We start from the raw sequence: 15030 nt of genomic DNA on the forward strand, positions 1-15030 counted from the left end.
ATCTTGATAAACTTCACCATGGTTTTCAACTCCAATTTAAAAGTGACAAAAAAAGGAAGTCTATTATGAAGTGAAATTCAGTTTAAAGAAAGTATTTATTGATTGCATATAAGGTCTTGGGCTAGGTGTGGTGTGTCTTAGGAGATTACAAGAGAATGATGGACAAGGAGGAGGAATGAGAAGTAAGGCTGGTACAGAGACATCCATATCTAATTCCAGTGCAACAGAAGGAAGGAACTGCTATCTCAGGAGTTCAAACTCAAGATGAGGAGTCAACAGATAAGGCTGTCCAGGAGGGCTGCGCCTCAGGGCATACGAGGCACACCACAGGAAGACGAAGAGCCCCAGACTCATTCTTCCCCTAAAAGCATCTGCCTACAAAGCGGGAGACCCGGGTTCCATCCCTGGGTAAGATCCCCTGGAGAAAGAAATGGCACCCCACTCCAGTACTCTTGCCTGGAAAATCCCATGGACAGAGAAGCCGGGTACGCTACAATACATGGGGTTGCAAAGACTCAGACACGATGGAGTGACTTCACTTTCAGCCTCCCAAGCCCAAATAATTTGAAAGATCTTTGGGGTCTCTCTTCTTTCCCTAAATATATTTTTGGGGTTCACCCATGTCACAGCAGGACCAGCACCTCGTTCTCCTGTGCTGTGGAGCAGGGTTCCACGGTACAGATACACCACATTCTGTTTATCCCCCCACCAGGGATAAGCATTTAGTTTTCCACTTTGGGGCAACCATGAACTTCTATTAACACTCATTCACTAGTGTTTGAGTGGACATTCATTTCGTCTCTCTTGGGGACCACCTAAGAGTTAAATTGCTGGGTCATAGAGTAAATTTGTGTTTGACTTTTGGCTAACCAGCACCTGAAGAGACTGCCCCATTGTACACTCACACCAGTAATGCATAAGTTCCCATTTTCCACATCTTTTCCAACACTTATTTTGATGATAGCTCAACTACTGGTTGTGAGGTGATATCTCAGTATGGTTTGAGTTTGCATTTCCCTGATGACCAAGGAGTGTCCCTTACTACACTCTGGATTTCACATTCCTAGCGACCAGCACTTAATAATCATTGATTCTGTCCAGTCAGGAGACAAACATGATTGAGTTCCTTCCATCCTAAAAACAAAAGCAAAACAGCCCTACTGTCTATAAAAGGTGATCTACATGGTTTTAGTCACCTCTTGGTAGCATTTGACTAGTAGAGAGAACACTTGTTTTTCCTAAAGAAAATACTAAAACCCCAGAGAAACTCCTGTTACAGAGTTACGTTTCCAGTATTTTCAGCTTTGCCTTTTACACCTATGAGAGTGTCTTTCATGTGATCTAGTTTTCCAATTTAGTCTCAACCTTCCTTTAGATTCACTATTTCAGGTGCTAGGAAGTTCCTCTTCAAATGTTTCCTTGGATGCCACATGGGTATCTTTTTCAATGAAGAACAATGTCAGTAACAGGAACAAAAATACAGAACTGAGTGTCTATACCAGGATCTTCAGCTCAGTTTAATAATTAACCCTCATCAAATATATAACATCCCGAGATGAAAGGCCCTTAGTCAACAATGCTGGAAAACATCTGTAATAAATACACAATGAAAACAAAGTATCCCCTCTAGAGATAAAGCTACTCCTTCTTAAATCTCATCCATCAGTGTTCTCCTACTGAGAATTCAAACTCTCAGGCTTCACTTTCTAAAGCTACTCACTCTTCCCTCTACTCATGCAAACATCTTCTAATAAAACCTTCTTTTGCCTCCTCATGAAATCTAGTCCTTCAACTCCTCTCTATTCTCACACTCAAATCTCATTAAAAATTAAAAGACATCTGTGATAGGCAGAACTGTAAGCTGGTCCTCAAGATTCCTATCCCTGGCAAATACATCCTACATAATTTAAGTGTGTGGGGTAGACCAAAGAACATGATGGGTTATCACAAATCTAAAAAGAAATGATACAAGTGAACTTACAAAACCGAAAGAGACTAAGACATAGAGAAAGAATTTATGGTTGCTGGGAAGGATAGAAGGAAGGGACAATTAGGGAGTTTGGGATGGACATGTACACACTGCTGTATTTAAAATGGATAATGTATAACAAACCACTACAATATTGTTAAGTAATTAGCCTCCAATTAAATTTTTAAAAACTAAAAAAATTAAAAATTAAAATGGATAAGCAACAAGGACTGACTATATAGCACAGGGAATTCTGCTTAATGTTATGTGGCAGCCTGGATGGGATGGGAGTTTGGGAGAGAATGGATACATGTATATGTATGGCTAAGTCCCTTTGCTGTTCACCTGAAATTATCACAACATTGTTAATCGGTTATACCCCATTACAAAATAAGTAACTGGGCAAAAAAGGAATATGGTAGGATATCACATTGTGATTAGGTTACTAATCAGTCCACTCTGAATTAATCAAGAAGGAGACTGTCTTGGAGGAGTCTGACTCAAACAGGTGACCTGTCTACAAGAAAGTGAAGCATCAGAGAGCTGTGCTTCTGCTGGCCTGGAATGCAAGGCAGACAGTAAAGTTGGGAGAGGAGGGGACCACGTGGTGGGGACGTGAGCACAGTCTTCAGGCACGGGAAGTGCTCCCTGACTGGCAAGGAGCAATAAAATGATGACCTAGTCCTACAGCCTCAGGAATTTAATTCTGCCAACAACCAGTGAGCCTGAGAAGACCCCAGATCAAATAAACCCCAGCTGACTTGACTTCAGTCTCATGATACTGAGTAGAGAACCCAGTCAACCTGTACCCAGACTGACCCAAAGACACTGTGTGATAATAAATCTATGTAATCTTAAATTGCCATGTTTGTGGTAATTTGCTACCCAGCAAGAAAAAGTCAATACGATCGTTTAAAAAATAATATCCTCCTTTCCACTTGGATCAATTCCTAAAACTGTTTGTCAGCTGATACAATCATATTGGGTCGGCCAAAAAGCTCATTTGGGTTTTTCTGTAAGATCATACAGGAGCGTGAGTATTTTCACCAGAGGCTGGAAAAAATTTAAGCCAACAAGAGCATTTATAATATAATTACAACTAAGACACACTATTCACAGGCATGGCTAAATGAAAACTCCCTAATCCTCTTACAGTTCTGGCATCAACAGTCATGTAAATGCTACAGTACCTCGATCCTCCAGTGGGTTGCCAGCAAGGTTAATCGTGTGCAGCCCCGAAGTGGGATTATGTGCTAGAGCACTGGCCAGTTTTTGTGCAAAATCTCTGCAAGTAAACAAACATTAAGACACAATGTGTAAAACGACTCAATTAGAAAATTTAATGCTAGAATAGCTACAGTGAAATTTAAAAAAAGGAGGAGCCTTTACAGTATTAACCTATATATCATATTTGTTAAGAACCAATCTTTACAATTAATCTATGTATCATATTTGTTAAGAATCAATCTATGTTCATGAGTACATTTCCTCATTAGAGCATCCATAAAGTCATAGCCAGAATATGGTTCATCTTGACCAGTCCGAACCTCATTCCAAAGAAAAATGTATAATTGCTCCTTTAAAGACACATTAAAGAATGCTATTAATAGTACTTTTGGCCCTTCTGTGACTTAAATCCTGAACTGAATTGTTTTTCACGAAAATCACAATAGGCTATTCCCTATATCAGTTTTAATTTCATGCAATACTCAGGAAGGCAGAAGTGACTGCCCTAATTGTTGTTGAATTTGAAGGCTATATTTGCTAGCACTATATTTGCAGTTCAGTTCAGTTGTTCAGTCATGTCCGACTCTTTACAACTGCATGGACTGCAGCATGTCAATTGTCCATCACCAACTCCCAGTTTGCTCAAACTCATGTCCAACAAGTCAGTGATGCCATCCAATCACCTCATAGTCAAAAGCACTATTTTAGGTGTGTTTAACTTAAAATAATGTGTTAGGTGCTATGACTATGAAACTGCCAAGCCTCCTCACTTAGTAGCAGTGACGTCTTTACTCCAGCGGGTTCAAAGTCCCATGCCCCTAGTAAGGCTTGGGTATTGTTACTGAACCACACTAGATGAAGATTATTTAAGTGTGAATTTGAAAAGGGAGAGAAATGGCTGAAACAGATCAAAGCCAAACAGTAACATCCTATGAAATGCGCCATTACTATGCCTATGATTTATGAGTAATGGTACTAGTAAAAGTTAACACATAGCATCTCTAATATGAAAGATTTTGAAACTTTTCTAAACACTTTCCTTGTATTAATTCATTTATCCTTACAACCATTATTCTACAAAGTAAACACTACTATCACCAACTTAAAAATGAAGAGACTGAGGTACAGAGAACTGAACCAACTTGCCCAAAGACATGAGGCATCTGACCCAAGGGTCCATGCTCTTAAGCATTATCCTTATATACCCTCAAAGATACCATGTGACACACCACAAAAGAAGGTAAAATCCTTGAACTTTGTAATAATGATGGGGATCACAGGGACTTTTTTTTAAGACGAGAAAACACTATACAGGTGATATCATTAAGTTTTTTCTCAAAACCATGTATTAATTATAGAAGAAAGGCCAAAATGTTTTACAGCAACACATTCATACATTCAGGAAAATACTCACGTTCTAAGTCCAGCATTTTCCAACACCAATTCTTCCAGTCGATTGGACCTGCTCACCACCCTCAAGATCTGTTCACAGACATCAGTGGACTGTAACAGAAAATATTCTTTGACCATATCGTAAGTCAGAATACGACCGCACTTCACCATCATAAATCCTTGCAGCTACAAAGCTTTCAATAAATCATTCATCCAATCAACAACCTATGAGTTGACAACTACTCCTACACATCCTGCTGATGAAGATTCAGGGAACAAAACAACATAAAGGAAAAAGTCCCTGACTCCCACAAAGATACCACCCAGAAGGCAATCAGACAAGAAGGAAATACACAATTATGACAGGAAAATAGGCATGTTGGCAGTGCTACAAGCACACAGATTTCATGCAATCCTGGGAAAACCAAAAGAAATCCCCAAGAAAGTGATACCCAAAATAAAAACCAAAGACTGAGTGGTAGTGATGATGGTGATGAGGCTGATGATGAAACTCTACTTTCTGAGTTCTTGTCATGTGCCAGGCCCTGAGCTAAGCCCTCTATGTGCATTTCATTAAAAGCTGTTAATTATCATTCTTTTTATAGATAACATTTAAAGATCTAATGTACTTTAAAAGAGAGGCTGAATAACCACTTGATAAATGTTAGGTGTTACAATGTTGCTACTAGTAAGTAATCTCTAAACTAAGGTAAGGAATAAGAAAGACTTTAATAATTAATCATCTCGTGTTAATAAAGCTCATGTTTTAAAAAATTATGTAGTCATAAACTCACGTCTTTCAAAATATTTTAAATGCTTAGGATATAATGTTAAATGAAAATACATAATTAAAATGAAGTGTTTAATAAAGATTACAGCAATTGAAATGGCTAATATATGCAGCCAAAAAGTCTTGAGGGGACTATGAGAAATCAAGAGTTGTGCCCTGGTAGAACTGTGCATAATTTTTTCTTTTAAATTTTTACCTATTAATGCTTTATATTTATTTATATCCTGCCTTATTCCAAAACTAAACTTAAGGTAGCTCCTGACCTTAAAATTATTCAGACATTGAAAAGTGATTTTTAAATGTCATCATAACTTAAGGTCTCTTTAAATCTTTTATGTTATTAAAAGAGAGAGAGAAATCATTTTGTGTGGTATAGCATACAATAGAGCAGTTTCTTTTCTTGAAATAGTACATAAAATATTATAGTTCTTTATCAGATCATGAATATCCAACTGGCTTAACCATTGTTGGAAAAGTATAAAATGTAGCACAAATTCTCCAGTCAAGTAGCCTTTAGAAAAATGACTTGGAAAACCACCAAGAGGCACAGAATTTAAAGCTTTTATAATTCTCGTGTCCTGCTTGATTCCTCTGGGTTTATAATGCTGCCTTCATACTATTCCTGGGTTTCTAATGTGACCCACAGATTGATGAGGGGAGAGGAAAATTAATTTCAAGTGACCCAATGCCTGCAATTTATATTGTGCTGACGGTGGTGATTTTCAAAATGCTGACCCCTTATTAGTACCATTCTTCGCCTTACAATATACAACTAGAGGAAATGATCTTATTCTGTGTTATGATAAAAGGTGATTACTCAGACATGTTTTTGTGAAGATTATTCTAATTTCCAGAAATAATCCATAGTATCATCACCTTTCCAGGGCTACCTCAGAGCACCTAGAAAAGTAATTTACCAAAGCTGAGTTGTGAAGCAAGGCTTTCATCTACTCATTGGAAATTATTACTGTAATTAAAATTTATGAAAGAAAATGCAGGAAAAGTGTGTCCAACTTTTCTTCAACATGCCAGTAGGGAAGAGGTGTGATAAGTCGTTCATGATTACATTAATTTTGCTACCTTTTATTAAATGCCAACTACATGAAAAGTGTTATTTGCATATATTTGTTATATACAAATAATATACATGGATGGATATTTTAAAGAGATACACAAACTTGGAACCAAGAAAATGTTACCATTACAGTAGTCTTCCCTAAATGTCTTATTGCATGTTCAGCACTTTGTTTACAGATTTAAGGAAAAGTTTTTTTTTTTTAACAAGTTAATATGATAACTCTCTAAGAGCTTATATTTATTTTAAAATCAAATGTATAGCATGAAAACTGGAGAAATTACTATAAAATTACAAATGAACTAGTCCAAAATAAAACAAATACGGAAGTTTGAAACTGAGAGGAACCACATACCGTAGCTGGTCCAAGCACATAATTTTTAAAAGATTTTAAAAGACCTAATGATGCTCACTGACTTACCTAAATGATAAAAAAGAGAGTTGAGCAAAATCCCCATTCTACTGAGATTTTATGAGTCCAGAACCTTGGCCCTAATTGTGTATTTGGCATATCTTCAAAAACAAACAAAAACAAAAAACCCTCTATCCTTCTACTTAAATTTGGAATAGTGACTGCTAACAGACTTCATAAGATCAGCATAAAGCATGTAAGTCACATTTTTCCTGTGGGACAGTAAGCACAGGAGACTTCTGTTGTGCGAGAAGCAATTTTAATAACCCAGAGAATTCATATAACTTGAGACGTCCCTTCTTTTTACACTTTGTGTTTTAAAAAAGCTGAAGAAGGTGTAATGCATTCCTGTGCCTCAAATAAACCAAGTATTAGAAAATGTTTCAAGATTACATATTGCAATAGCCATCAAAGGCTATTATCATTCCTTTTTACCTTTGGGTAACAAACATGGAAAAACCGCTCATCTCTTTGAAAACTTGCAGAGAGATATCCCAAAGAGTATTTCTCATTTTTAAATACTAAGCATTAAAAATATACACATTTTCATTTTTGTGTTTAAATCTGTTAGTAGAAAAGCAGAGAAGGCAATAATCCTCAAATCCTGTCTTCCACTTCCCACCATCCCAGGGCATCCAAAAAAGCACACAAGCACGTACATGCTTTGTCTGGCCAAGACTGAAATAATTACGTGCGTGTTTTCTTTCCTAAACACCTAAGGCGTTTAAAAAAGAGATGCTGCCTGGGAGGAGTAACGATAGAACAGCAGCTCGAATGGCCTGATACCAGTGATTTCAGATAACTTCCAAAAGAGGGATGTCCACAACTTCCTCAGAGCTCTCTTGTGCCCCATTTTGAAAATCACGGGCTTAGGTGAACGTCTGAATGAGCCAGGAAAACTAACTTGGTAGCAAAGCATTGTTCTCTCTGATCCCACAATCCCCGGGCTAATCTACTTCTCATTCCTCGAATGGCTCCCCTCGCACACCTGCAATCTCTGTTGGCTCAGCCCTGCAAACGGTCCCCATCCCTGCAAACAGCAAATGAGAGGCTTCTGTTTCCAGGTCTCCCATCACAGCTGTCTGCTCACTCACTCCCTGGGGGTCACCATCCGTACTTCCATCATCACTGATCTGACACCCGCCTGTTTAGCTGATACAGTTTCCATAATTCATGCTCCCCCATTTGTTCACTTCTCAGCCTCTTTGCTAATCTGATTGTGAGGATGGCAATGACAGCTGACAGTTGTGAAATGCCTGGAGTACGTTAGACATTGTGTTAGAACTTCCATATAAATTATTTGGGCTTCCCAGGTGGCAAAGAGGTAAAGAATCTGCCTGCCAATGCAGAAGCAAGAAATACAGGTTCAATCCCAGGAAGTTTCCCTGAAGGAGGAAATGGCAACCCACTCCAGGACTCTTGCCTGGAAAATCCCATGGACAGAGAAGCCTGGCTGGCTATAGTCCGTGGAGTCACAGAATCAGACACAACTGAGCACCGCCACTATATATATATAATTTATATATGTAATAATAATTTATATATATATATTTATAAAATTTATAATTTTATATATTTTATATATATAAATAAAATTGACTCATCTCAATAACCTGCAAATGAGTTACATTGCTGTGTCCATTCATTCATTCAACAAAAGTCATTTGACATCTATTGATTAAACCAGCTTTTACTGAGTAGCTACTATGAGCCACGTACTTTGATAAAGCACTGAATGGAGATAAATAAGACATGAGTTCCAATTAGCTCCCAGTAACAGGGATATAGCAAACAGAGGCCCTGGAAGATCAAATAATGTATCCAAGGTCACATAGCCCTGTAATAAGAGTCCAAATCTGAAACCCAGATTTGTTTCTAAGCCCACATTCTTACTGTCAACCACATTGGCTCTTAATAATCCCCAAATGAGTTCCACCCAAGTTTATACCTATAACGCCCGCCTTAAGCCACTCACACCCCAGGCAAGTTCAGCAGACTGGCCACCAGAAAATCTCAACCTTCCACTTTCAAAAGATCCAGGTCTCAATCCAAATCTTATCTCTTCACTTGGAAATTTTTTTAATTTTTTTCAAATTTTTCAATTGGAAGATAATTGCTTTACAATGTTGTGTTGGTTTCTGCCATACAACAATGCGAATCAGTTATAACCATAAATATCTCCCCTCTCTCCTGAGACTCCCTCCCACCACCACCACCCCCAACTTACCCCTCTAGGTCATCACAGAGCCCCAGGTTGAGCTCCCTGTGTTATATGGCAACTTCACACTAGCTATCTATTTTACACATGGTAATATATATATGTCAAAGCTACTTTCTCAACTCATCCCATCCTCCTTCCACCCACCCCCACTATATCTACAAAACCTTTGCGTCTGCATCTCCATTCCTTCAAAACTACAGTGAACTATCACCTCACCCCAGTCACAATGGCCATTATCAAAAAATCTACAAACAACAAATGCTAGAGAGGACGTGGAGAAAGGGGAGCCCTCTCGCACTGTTGGTGGGAATGTAAATTGATACAGTCACTATGCAGAACACTATGGAGATTCCTTTAAAAACTAGGAATAAAACTGCCATCTGACCCAGCAATCCCACTACTGGGCATATGCCACCCTGAAAAAACCATAATTCAAAAAGATACATGTACCTGAATGTTCACTGCAGCACTATTTACAACAGCCAGAACATGGAAGCAACCTAGATGCCCATCACTCAGAAAAGCTTAACCCCCTAGTTTCTATCACCTCTGAAAGTTGGAGACTTAATGTTAAGAGTCTCCATTAAAACATCTAAATTATCTCCCATGCTCAAATGAAGCAGCAGAAACCTAACTCATGGATAAGCTTCTGTCCAAATGGCTGCTTTGAAATTGTGGGGACAAAAAAAAAAAAACCAGCCCAACAGAGCATCTTATTTCTACTAATAAAACAGACCAAAACTTTGGCTCCCCCATGTCTTATAAAAACTAACAGATTTCACTTTGATTTCATTTTGCTTACATGTAAATCTGCCCAAAACCTCATCTAGAAAATTAATGTTAGCTATCAAAGCTCCAGACCAACTCTACCTTGGTAATGTTTTCCTAAATTCTCAGGAAGGGAAGCTTTGTGGAGATGGAATGCAAGATAGGAACATAAAATCTGTTATTTGCAGCTGTGCAAATGTAACTTTAATAGTTTTTGCCAGTGGAATGAGGGTATACAGACAGCTCCACTAAATGTGCCTTTCTGTTCATCATCTAAAATTGCCTGAAGCAGCTGAAAACACGAGGAAGTACTTTTCTGAAGCATCTCCCATTACAAACTTTGTAAAATGTTCTGCAGATCATTTATAGGAACATATTTCCCTAGAAATAACATGTATTCAGCTCACCAATATCGTTGAAAAACAAATATGTATCTGTTTTTTGTTTTTTATAATTTTCAGGTTTTTGAAATTCAGCAAAGCTAAGCAACATCTTCAATTACTTACCAGTTTTAGATCCTTAGAGGACAGCTTAGTGAACCACTGATTGTATTCCAGAGCAGCAATTATAGGTATTAAGTCCCTAGAAGTGGAAATAACAAAATATATGAACATCTCTTACAATAGCCATATTGATGTCTGATTTTTAATCCATAACATCAAAGTCCACTTGTTAATTTCTATTATTTACAAGCACAACATTCAGCTAAACCTATTGCAACCCCTAAACAATAATTACATACTTTAGGACAGACCTTCAGAATGATATAAACAGAATTCCTTAAAGTTGAAGATAAATTACCTCTATGGACTCTCATTTCTATTTCCAAAGGAAAAGAGGTTGGTAGCAGTGTTTGCTTAGAGACCCTCCTTGCTCTAAGAGATAGCTTATGTCTAATTCCATACTGCTGCTGCTAAGTTGCTTCAGTCGCATCTGACTCTCTTCGACCCCATAGACAGCAGCCCACCAGGCTCCCCTGTCCCTGAGATTCTCCAAGCAAAAACGCAGGAGTGGGTTGCCATTTCCTTCTCCAATGCATGAAAGTGAAAAGTGAAAGTGAAGTCGCTCAGTCATGTCCAACACTTAGCGACCCCATGGACTGCAGCCCACCAGGCTCCTCCGTCCATGGGATTTTCCAGTCAAGAGTACTGGAGTGGGTTGCCATTCCTTCTCCCAATTCCATACTAACAACTCTTATTTCTTTACATTGCTCCTTCATAAATCCTTCATCAAGTATATCATATGCTCTCTGGCTAGAGGAGTTTATATGGCAAGCAAGGACAGTACCAGTCTTAAAATAAGTCACATCAGATGGGATCCCCAATGCTTATTAGCAAGCATCCTACAACCATTTGGTATCTTTCTTGCAGTTCTTAGTACTGATTATACACATGAGATAGCCCAAGTGTTTTTCTGTCGCTTGGGTTTTTGCTTTTTTGTCTTACGCTTCATACAAGTTCTTCAGCCATGGAGTGAAGCTATTCGAGTCAGAGATCAGCCACCACACTATCATTCCAGCCTGACCTCTACACAACATGCCCCTCACTCATGCTCAAGCCAAAAAGCAGACAATTCACTACTCAAAACATATCATGCAGTTTCACAATCAGAATTATCTTTTCCTGCTGTGTTCAGCTATGAAAATCCATGTATCCTTCAATGCCTATATCATAATCCTCTCCTCTATAAGTTCCCTAGGTCACCACCACCAGCACATTATTTACACCTCTGTTTAGCATTTATTTTATTCTGTCTTATAGTATAGTTTGATGTTTAAACATCTATTCCTTATCACCCCAGGTTGTAAGTTCTTTGAAAGCCACGTCCCTGTCTTCTTTAGATTTTTGGCTACAGGGAAGCAATACCAATTTTATCCTCAGGGCATCACTAGTAGCAAATGCACAAATTTTTACTGAAACAGAAATGAAAGGCAGAAGGTGGAAAGAGAGCTGAAAAATCACTATTTTTTCAAACTTCAAGGTACCAGGCCCCATGATAGGCATTTTACATAGACCAACTCATTTAAATCTCAAAACAACCTTAGAAGGTTTTATTGTTTGCATTTTACAGATGAAGAAACAGATGCTAAGAGACCTACAGTGAAAATGTAGGTCCCTTTGGACACCACTACAGTCAAAACCCAGCTTCTAAAGCCCGTGTGTGTAGTTTCATCAGATTTGCTTTAAAAGGTGAAATGAGCATCCACAGGTGGTAAAAAAAAAAAAAAAAAAGCCAAAGAATTATGCCATCTTTTCCAGCAAAAAGCCACTTTATTAAACTTGCTAAGTTTTACATTAAAATAAACAAGTTTCAAATTAAAAAACAAGAACAACTGCCCTTGCCATAGTTGTTTTAGGGTCTCCACTCTCTCGTCTCTCTCCACCAACCAATCGCTCAGAACAAGTCTCGGCATTTCTCCCTGATGTCTAATGACAGTTGTAGCTTCTCTCAGAGTGAATTCCACCTTATAATACAGGGCCCTCAAAGCCCATGTTATCCGAGAGTCCTCTCCCTTACTTCATCACTCAGGAATGATAGCAAATCATTCTCACTGCATCTCCTTTTGTGGACTTAATGTCAAGTAGAGACTAGGCTTCAAAACCTCTTTATTGTGTGTTATGTCACCTGATGAGATTTCAAGTACAGCCGGCTTTTGTCATAATGAATTCATTTTCAGGAGTTAAAGGGCACATCATTAACAGGATCAGGTTTTACTTTAAGCAGTGGGTAGGCAGCATCATCCTACATATGACATGTAAAAACCTTGAAAATATTCTGTTACACTCAAAGTCAAATCCAATTCTTAATGACACAAGAAATGCTTGGAGTCCAAGATTCAATTTTAAAAATACACAGCATTCCAGGTGCATATTTGTGTGATCAGAGTCAATGAGCGTAACTGGTAAAAATGACATATAAAATAATAGACATAAATGCTCACAGACACATTTTTTCACCCCAGAAGAAAAATACAGCAAAATGTTATGCAGACACCTTGCCTGGGTGGTAGCATTAAAGATGATATGAATTTTTTTGAACACAAATCTTGTACTATATTTTCACATTTGTCTATAATGATCCATATTCATAACCTAAAGGAATTATAAAACTATGTCCTATGGATGGTATAAAACTTTGTTATAGCAAAAACTGTCTACAAAAATGATGGGACTCATGCGTGTTGGCGTGGTCTGCCCACAACGTTTCTCTAAATTATGTTAATGCCTAGGCTTCTTAATGTCAAAAATAAATTAGAAAAAGACAAATACACATCATAATTCATTCAATAAACATTTATTGAGTACTGCTGAGTCCTGGGTAGGGATATCAGGCTCTGAGGGTTAAGTGACGAATACGAGCAACTCTTTGTCTTTCAGTGGTGGAAAGACCTCGGCTATCTGCAGCACCACAGAAAAAGCGAGCGTGTTCCAAGTGCCCTAAGACCATTGGAGGACATGAATACTTCAGCCTGGAGCAAATGGGGAAGGGTCTGCAAGGTTTGAGAGATAGGGAGGAGCCAACCAGTCAGGGAAAGGGAAATAGAGCATTGTGAGTAATTAGGAAACAGGATGTGCAAAGTTGGGCTTCCCAGGTGGCTCAGCAATAAGGAATCTGCCTGCCAATGCAGGAGACACAGATTCAATCCCTGGGTCAGGAAGATGCCCGGGAGAAGGAAATGGCAACCCACTCCAGTATTCCTGCCTGGAAAATCCCATGGACAAAGAAGCCTGGGGGGCTACAGTCCATGGGGTCGCAAGAGTAGAACAGGACTGAGTGCCTAAACAACAACAACAACGTACAAAGGCACAGGAACCCGAAAATGCCCAGCAACTCCATTCATTTGTTCGATGAGTGCCACCCACTGTGCATGAATCACTGGACTGAGGCAACAATGAACATGGCAAAATGGTCCCTCCCCTTGTGATACTCACCACCTAGCACAGCTTAGCAAAAAATAAAAGCAACTATAATAGAGTGAAATAACCCCTCTGCTATAGAGCGAATATGCAGCCCTACGGTGCAAATAAGAGACACAATTATGAAAAGACTTCAGTCAGGAAAGATCCTTACAGGAAGTGAGCCTTCTAGATGAGAAACACATTACCATCCCAGAAGAGATGGTCATCAAAGCAAAGAATGGCTTAATCAAAGAGTTTTTAGATCTGACACCAAAAGCACGATCCATAAAAGAAAAAAATAAATCAACTGGACTTTATCAAAATCAAAAACTTTTACTCTGTAATAGATGCTATTAAAAGAAAGGTAAGATGACCGTATTCTGGGAGAAAATATTTGCAAATCTCATTTCTGACAAAGGACTTGTTGCTCAAAATGTATAAAGAACTCTTAGAAGTCCATAAAGAGAAACAACTCAAGTGTTTTAAAGGAGCAGAAAGATCGAAACAGATACTTCATCAAGCAAAATACACTGAGGGTAAATAAGCACATGCTGCTGCTGCTAAGTCGCTTCAGTCGTGTCCGACTGCGTAACCCCATAGATGGCAGCCCACCAGGCTCTGCCATCCCTGGGATTCTCCAGGCAAGAACACTGGAGTGGGTTGCCATTTCCTTCTCCAATGTATGAAAGTGAAAAGTGAAAGTGAAGTCGTTCAGTCGTGTCCGACTCTTAGCGACCCCACGGGCTGCAGCCCACCAGGCTCCTGTGTCCATGGGATTCTCCAGGCAAGAGTACTGGAGTGGGGTGCCATTGCCTTCTCCAAAAATAAGCACATGAAAGATGCTAAAAATTATTAGCCATTAGAGAAATGCAATTTAAAGCCAAAATAAGATGCCACCGGAAACCTACTGAATTGCTTTTTTTAAAAAAAAGTGACAATGTTAAGTGTTAACCAGGGTGCAGAGCAAATGAAACTTCATACACTGCTGTTGGGAAAGCAAATGGCACACTCAAGGTGGACAACAGTTTGACGACGTCTTATTATGAAATTTTATTTACACTTTTACCATTGTTGTTTAGTCACTAAGTCATGTCCAACTCTTTTGTGACCCCATAGACTGTAGCCCAACAGGCTCCTGTATCCATGGGATTTCTCAGGCAAGAATACTGGAGTGGGTTGCCATTTCCTTCTCCAGGGGATCTTCCAGACCCAGGGAATGAACCCACATCTCCTGCATGGGCACATGGATTCTTTACCACAGAACCACCTGTCCATGG

At 38.9% G+C, this 15030-nt stretch overlaps 1 protein-coding gene across 24 annotated transcripts in view; it reads right to left on the reverse strand.

Annotated features, from left to right (window-relative positions):
- Positions 1–15030, reverse strand: part of CARMIL1 (capping protein regulator and myosin 1 linker 1) — a 307540-nt gene that overhangs the window by 126071 nt on the left and 166439 nt on the right. For all 24 annotated transcript variants that reach the window (XR_015152305.1, XR_015152306.1, XR_015152307.1 and 21 more), the window contains 3 exons: positions 10361–10436; positions 4611–4699; positions 3160–3254 (listed from right to left, as the gene is read on the reverse strand). Coding sequence is in view for 21 of the 24 variants with exons in the window: in XM_086369940.1 (XP_086226066.1) it covers positions 3160–3254; positions 4611–4699; positions 10361–10436 (260 nt within the window). In the remaining 3 variants the exon portion in view is untranslated. The remainder of the gene's footprint in view (positions 1–3159; positions 3255–4610; positions 4700–10360; positions 10437–15030) is intronic.

The sequence above is a fragment of the Bos grunniens genome, chromosome 23, assembly GCF_055505025.1.
Source record: "Bos grunniens cultivar Pamir isolate PY7600 chromosome 23, Bosgru_T2T1.0, whole genome shotgun sequence".
Classification (NCBI taxonomy): domain Eukaryota; kingdom Metazoa; phylum Chordata; class Mammalia; order Artiodactyla; family Bovidae; genus Bos; species Bos grunniens.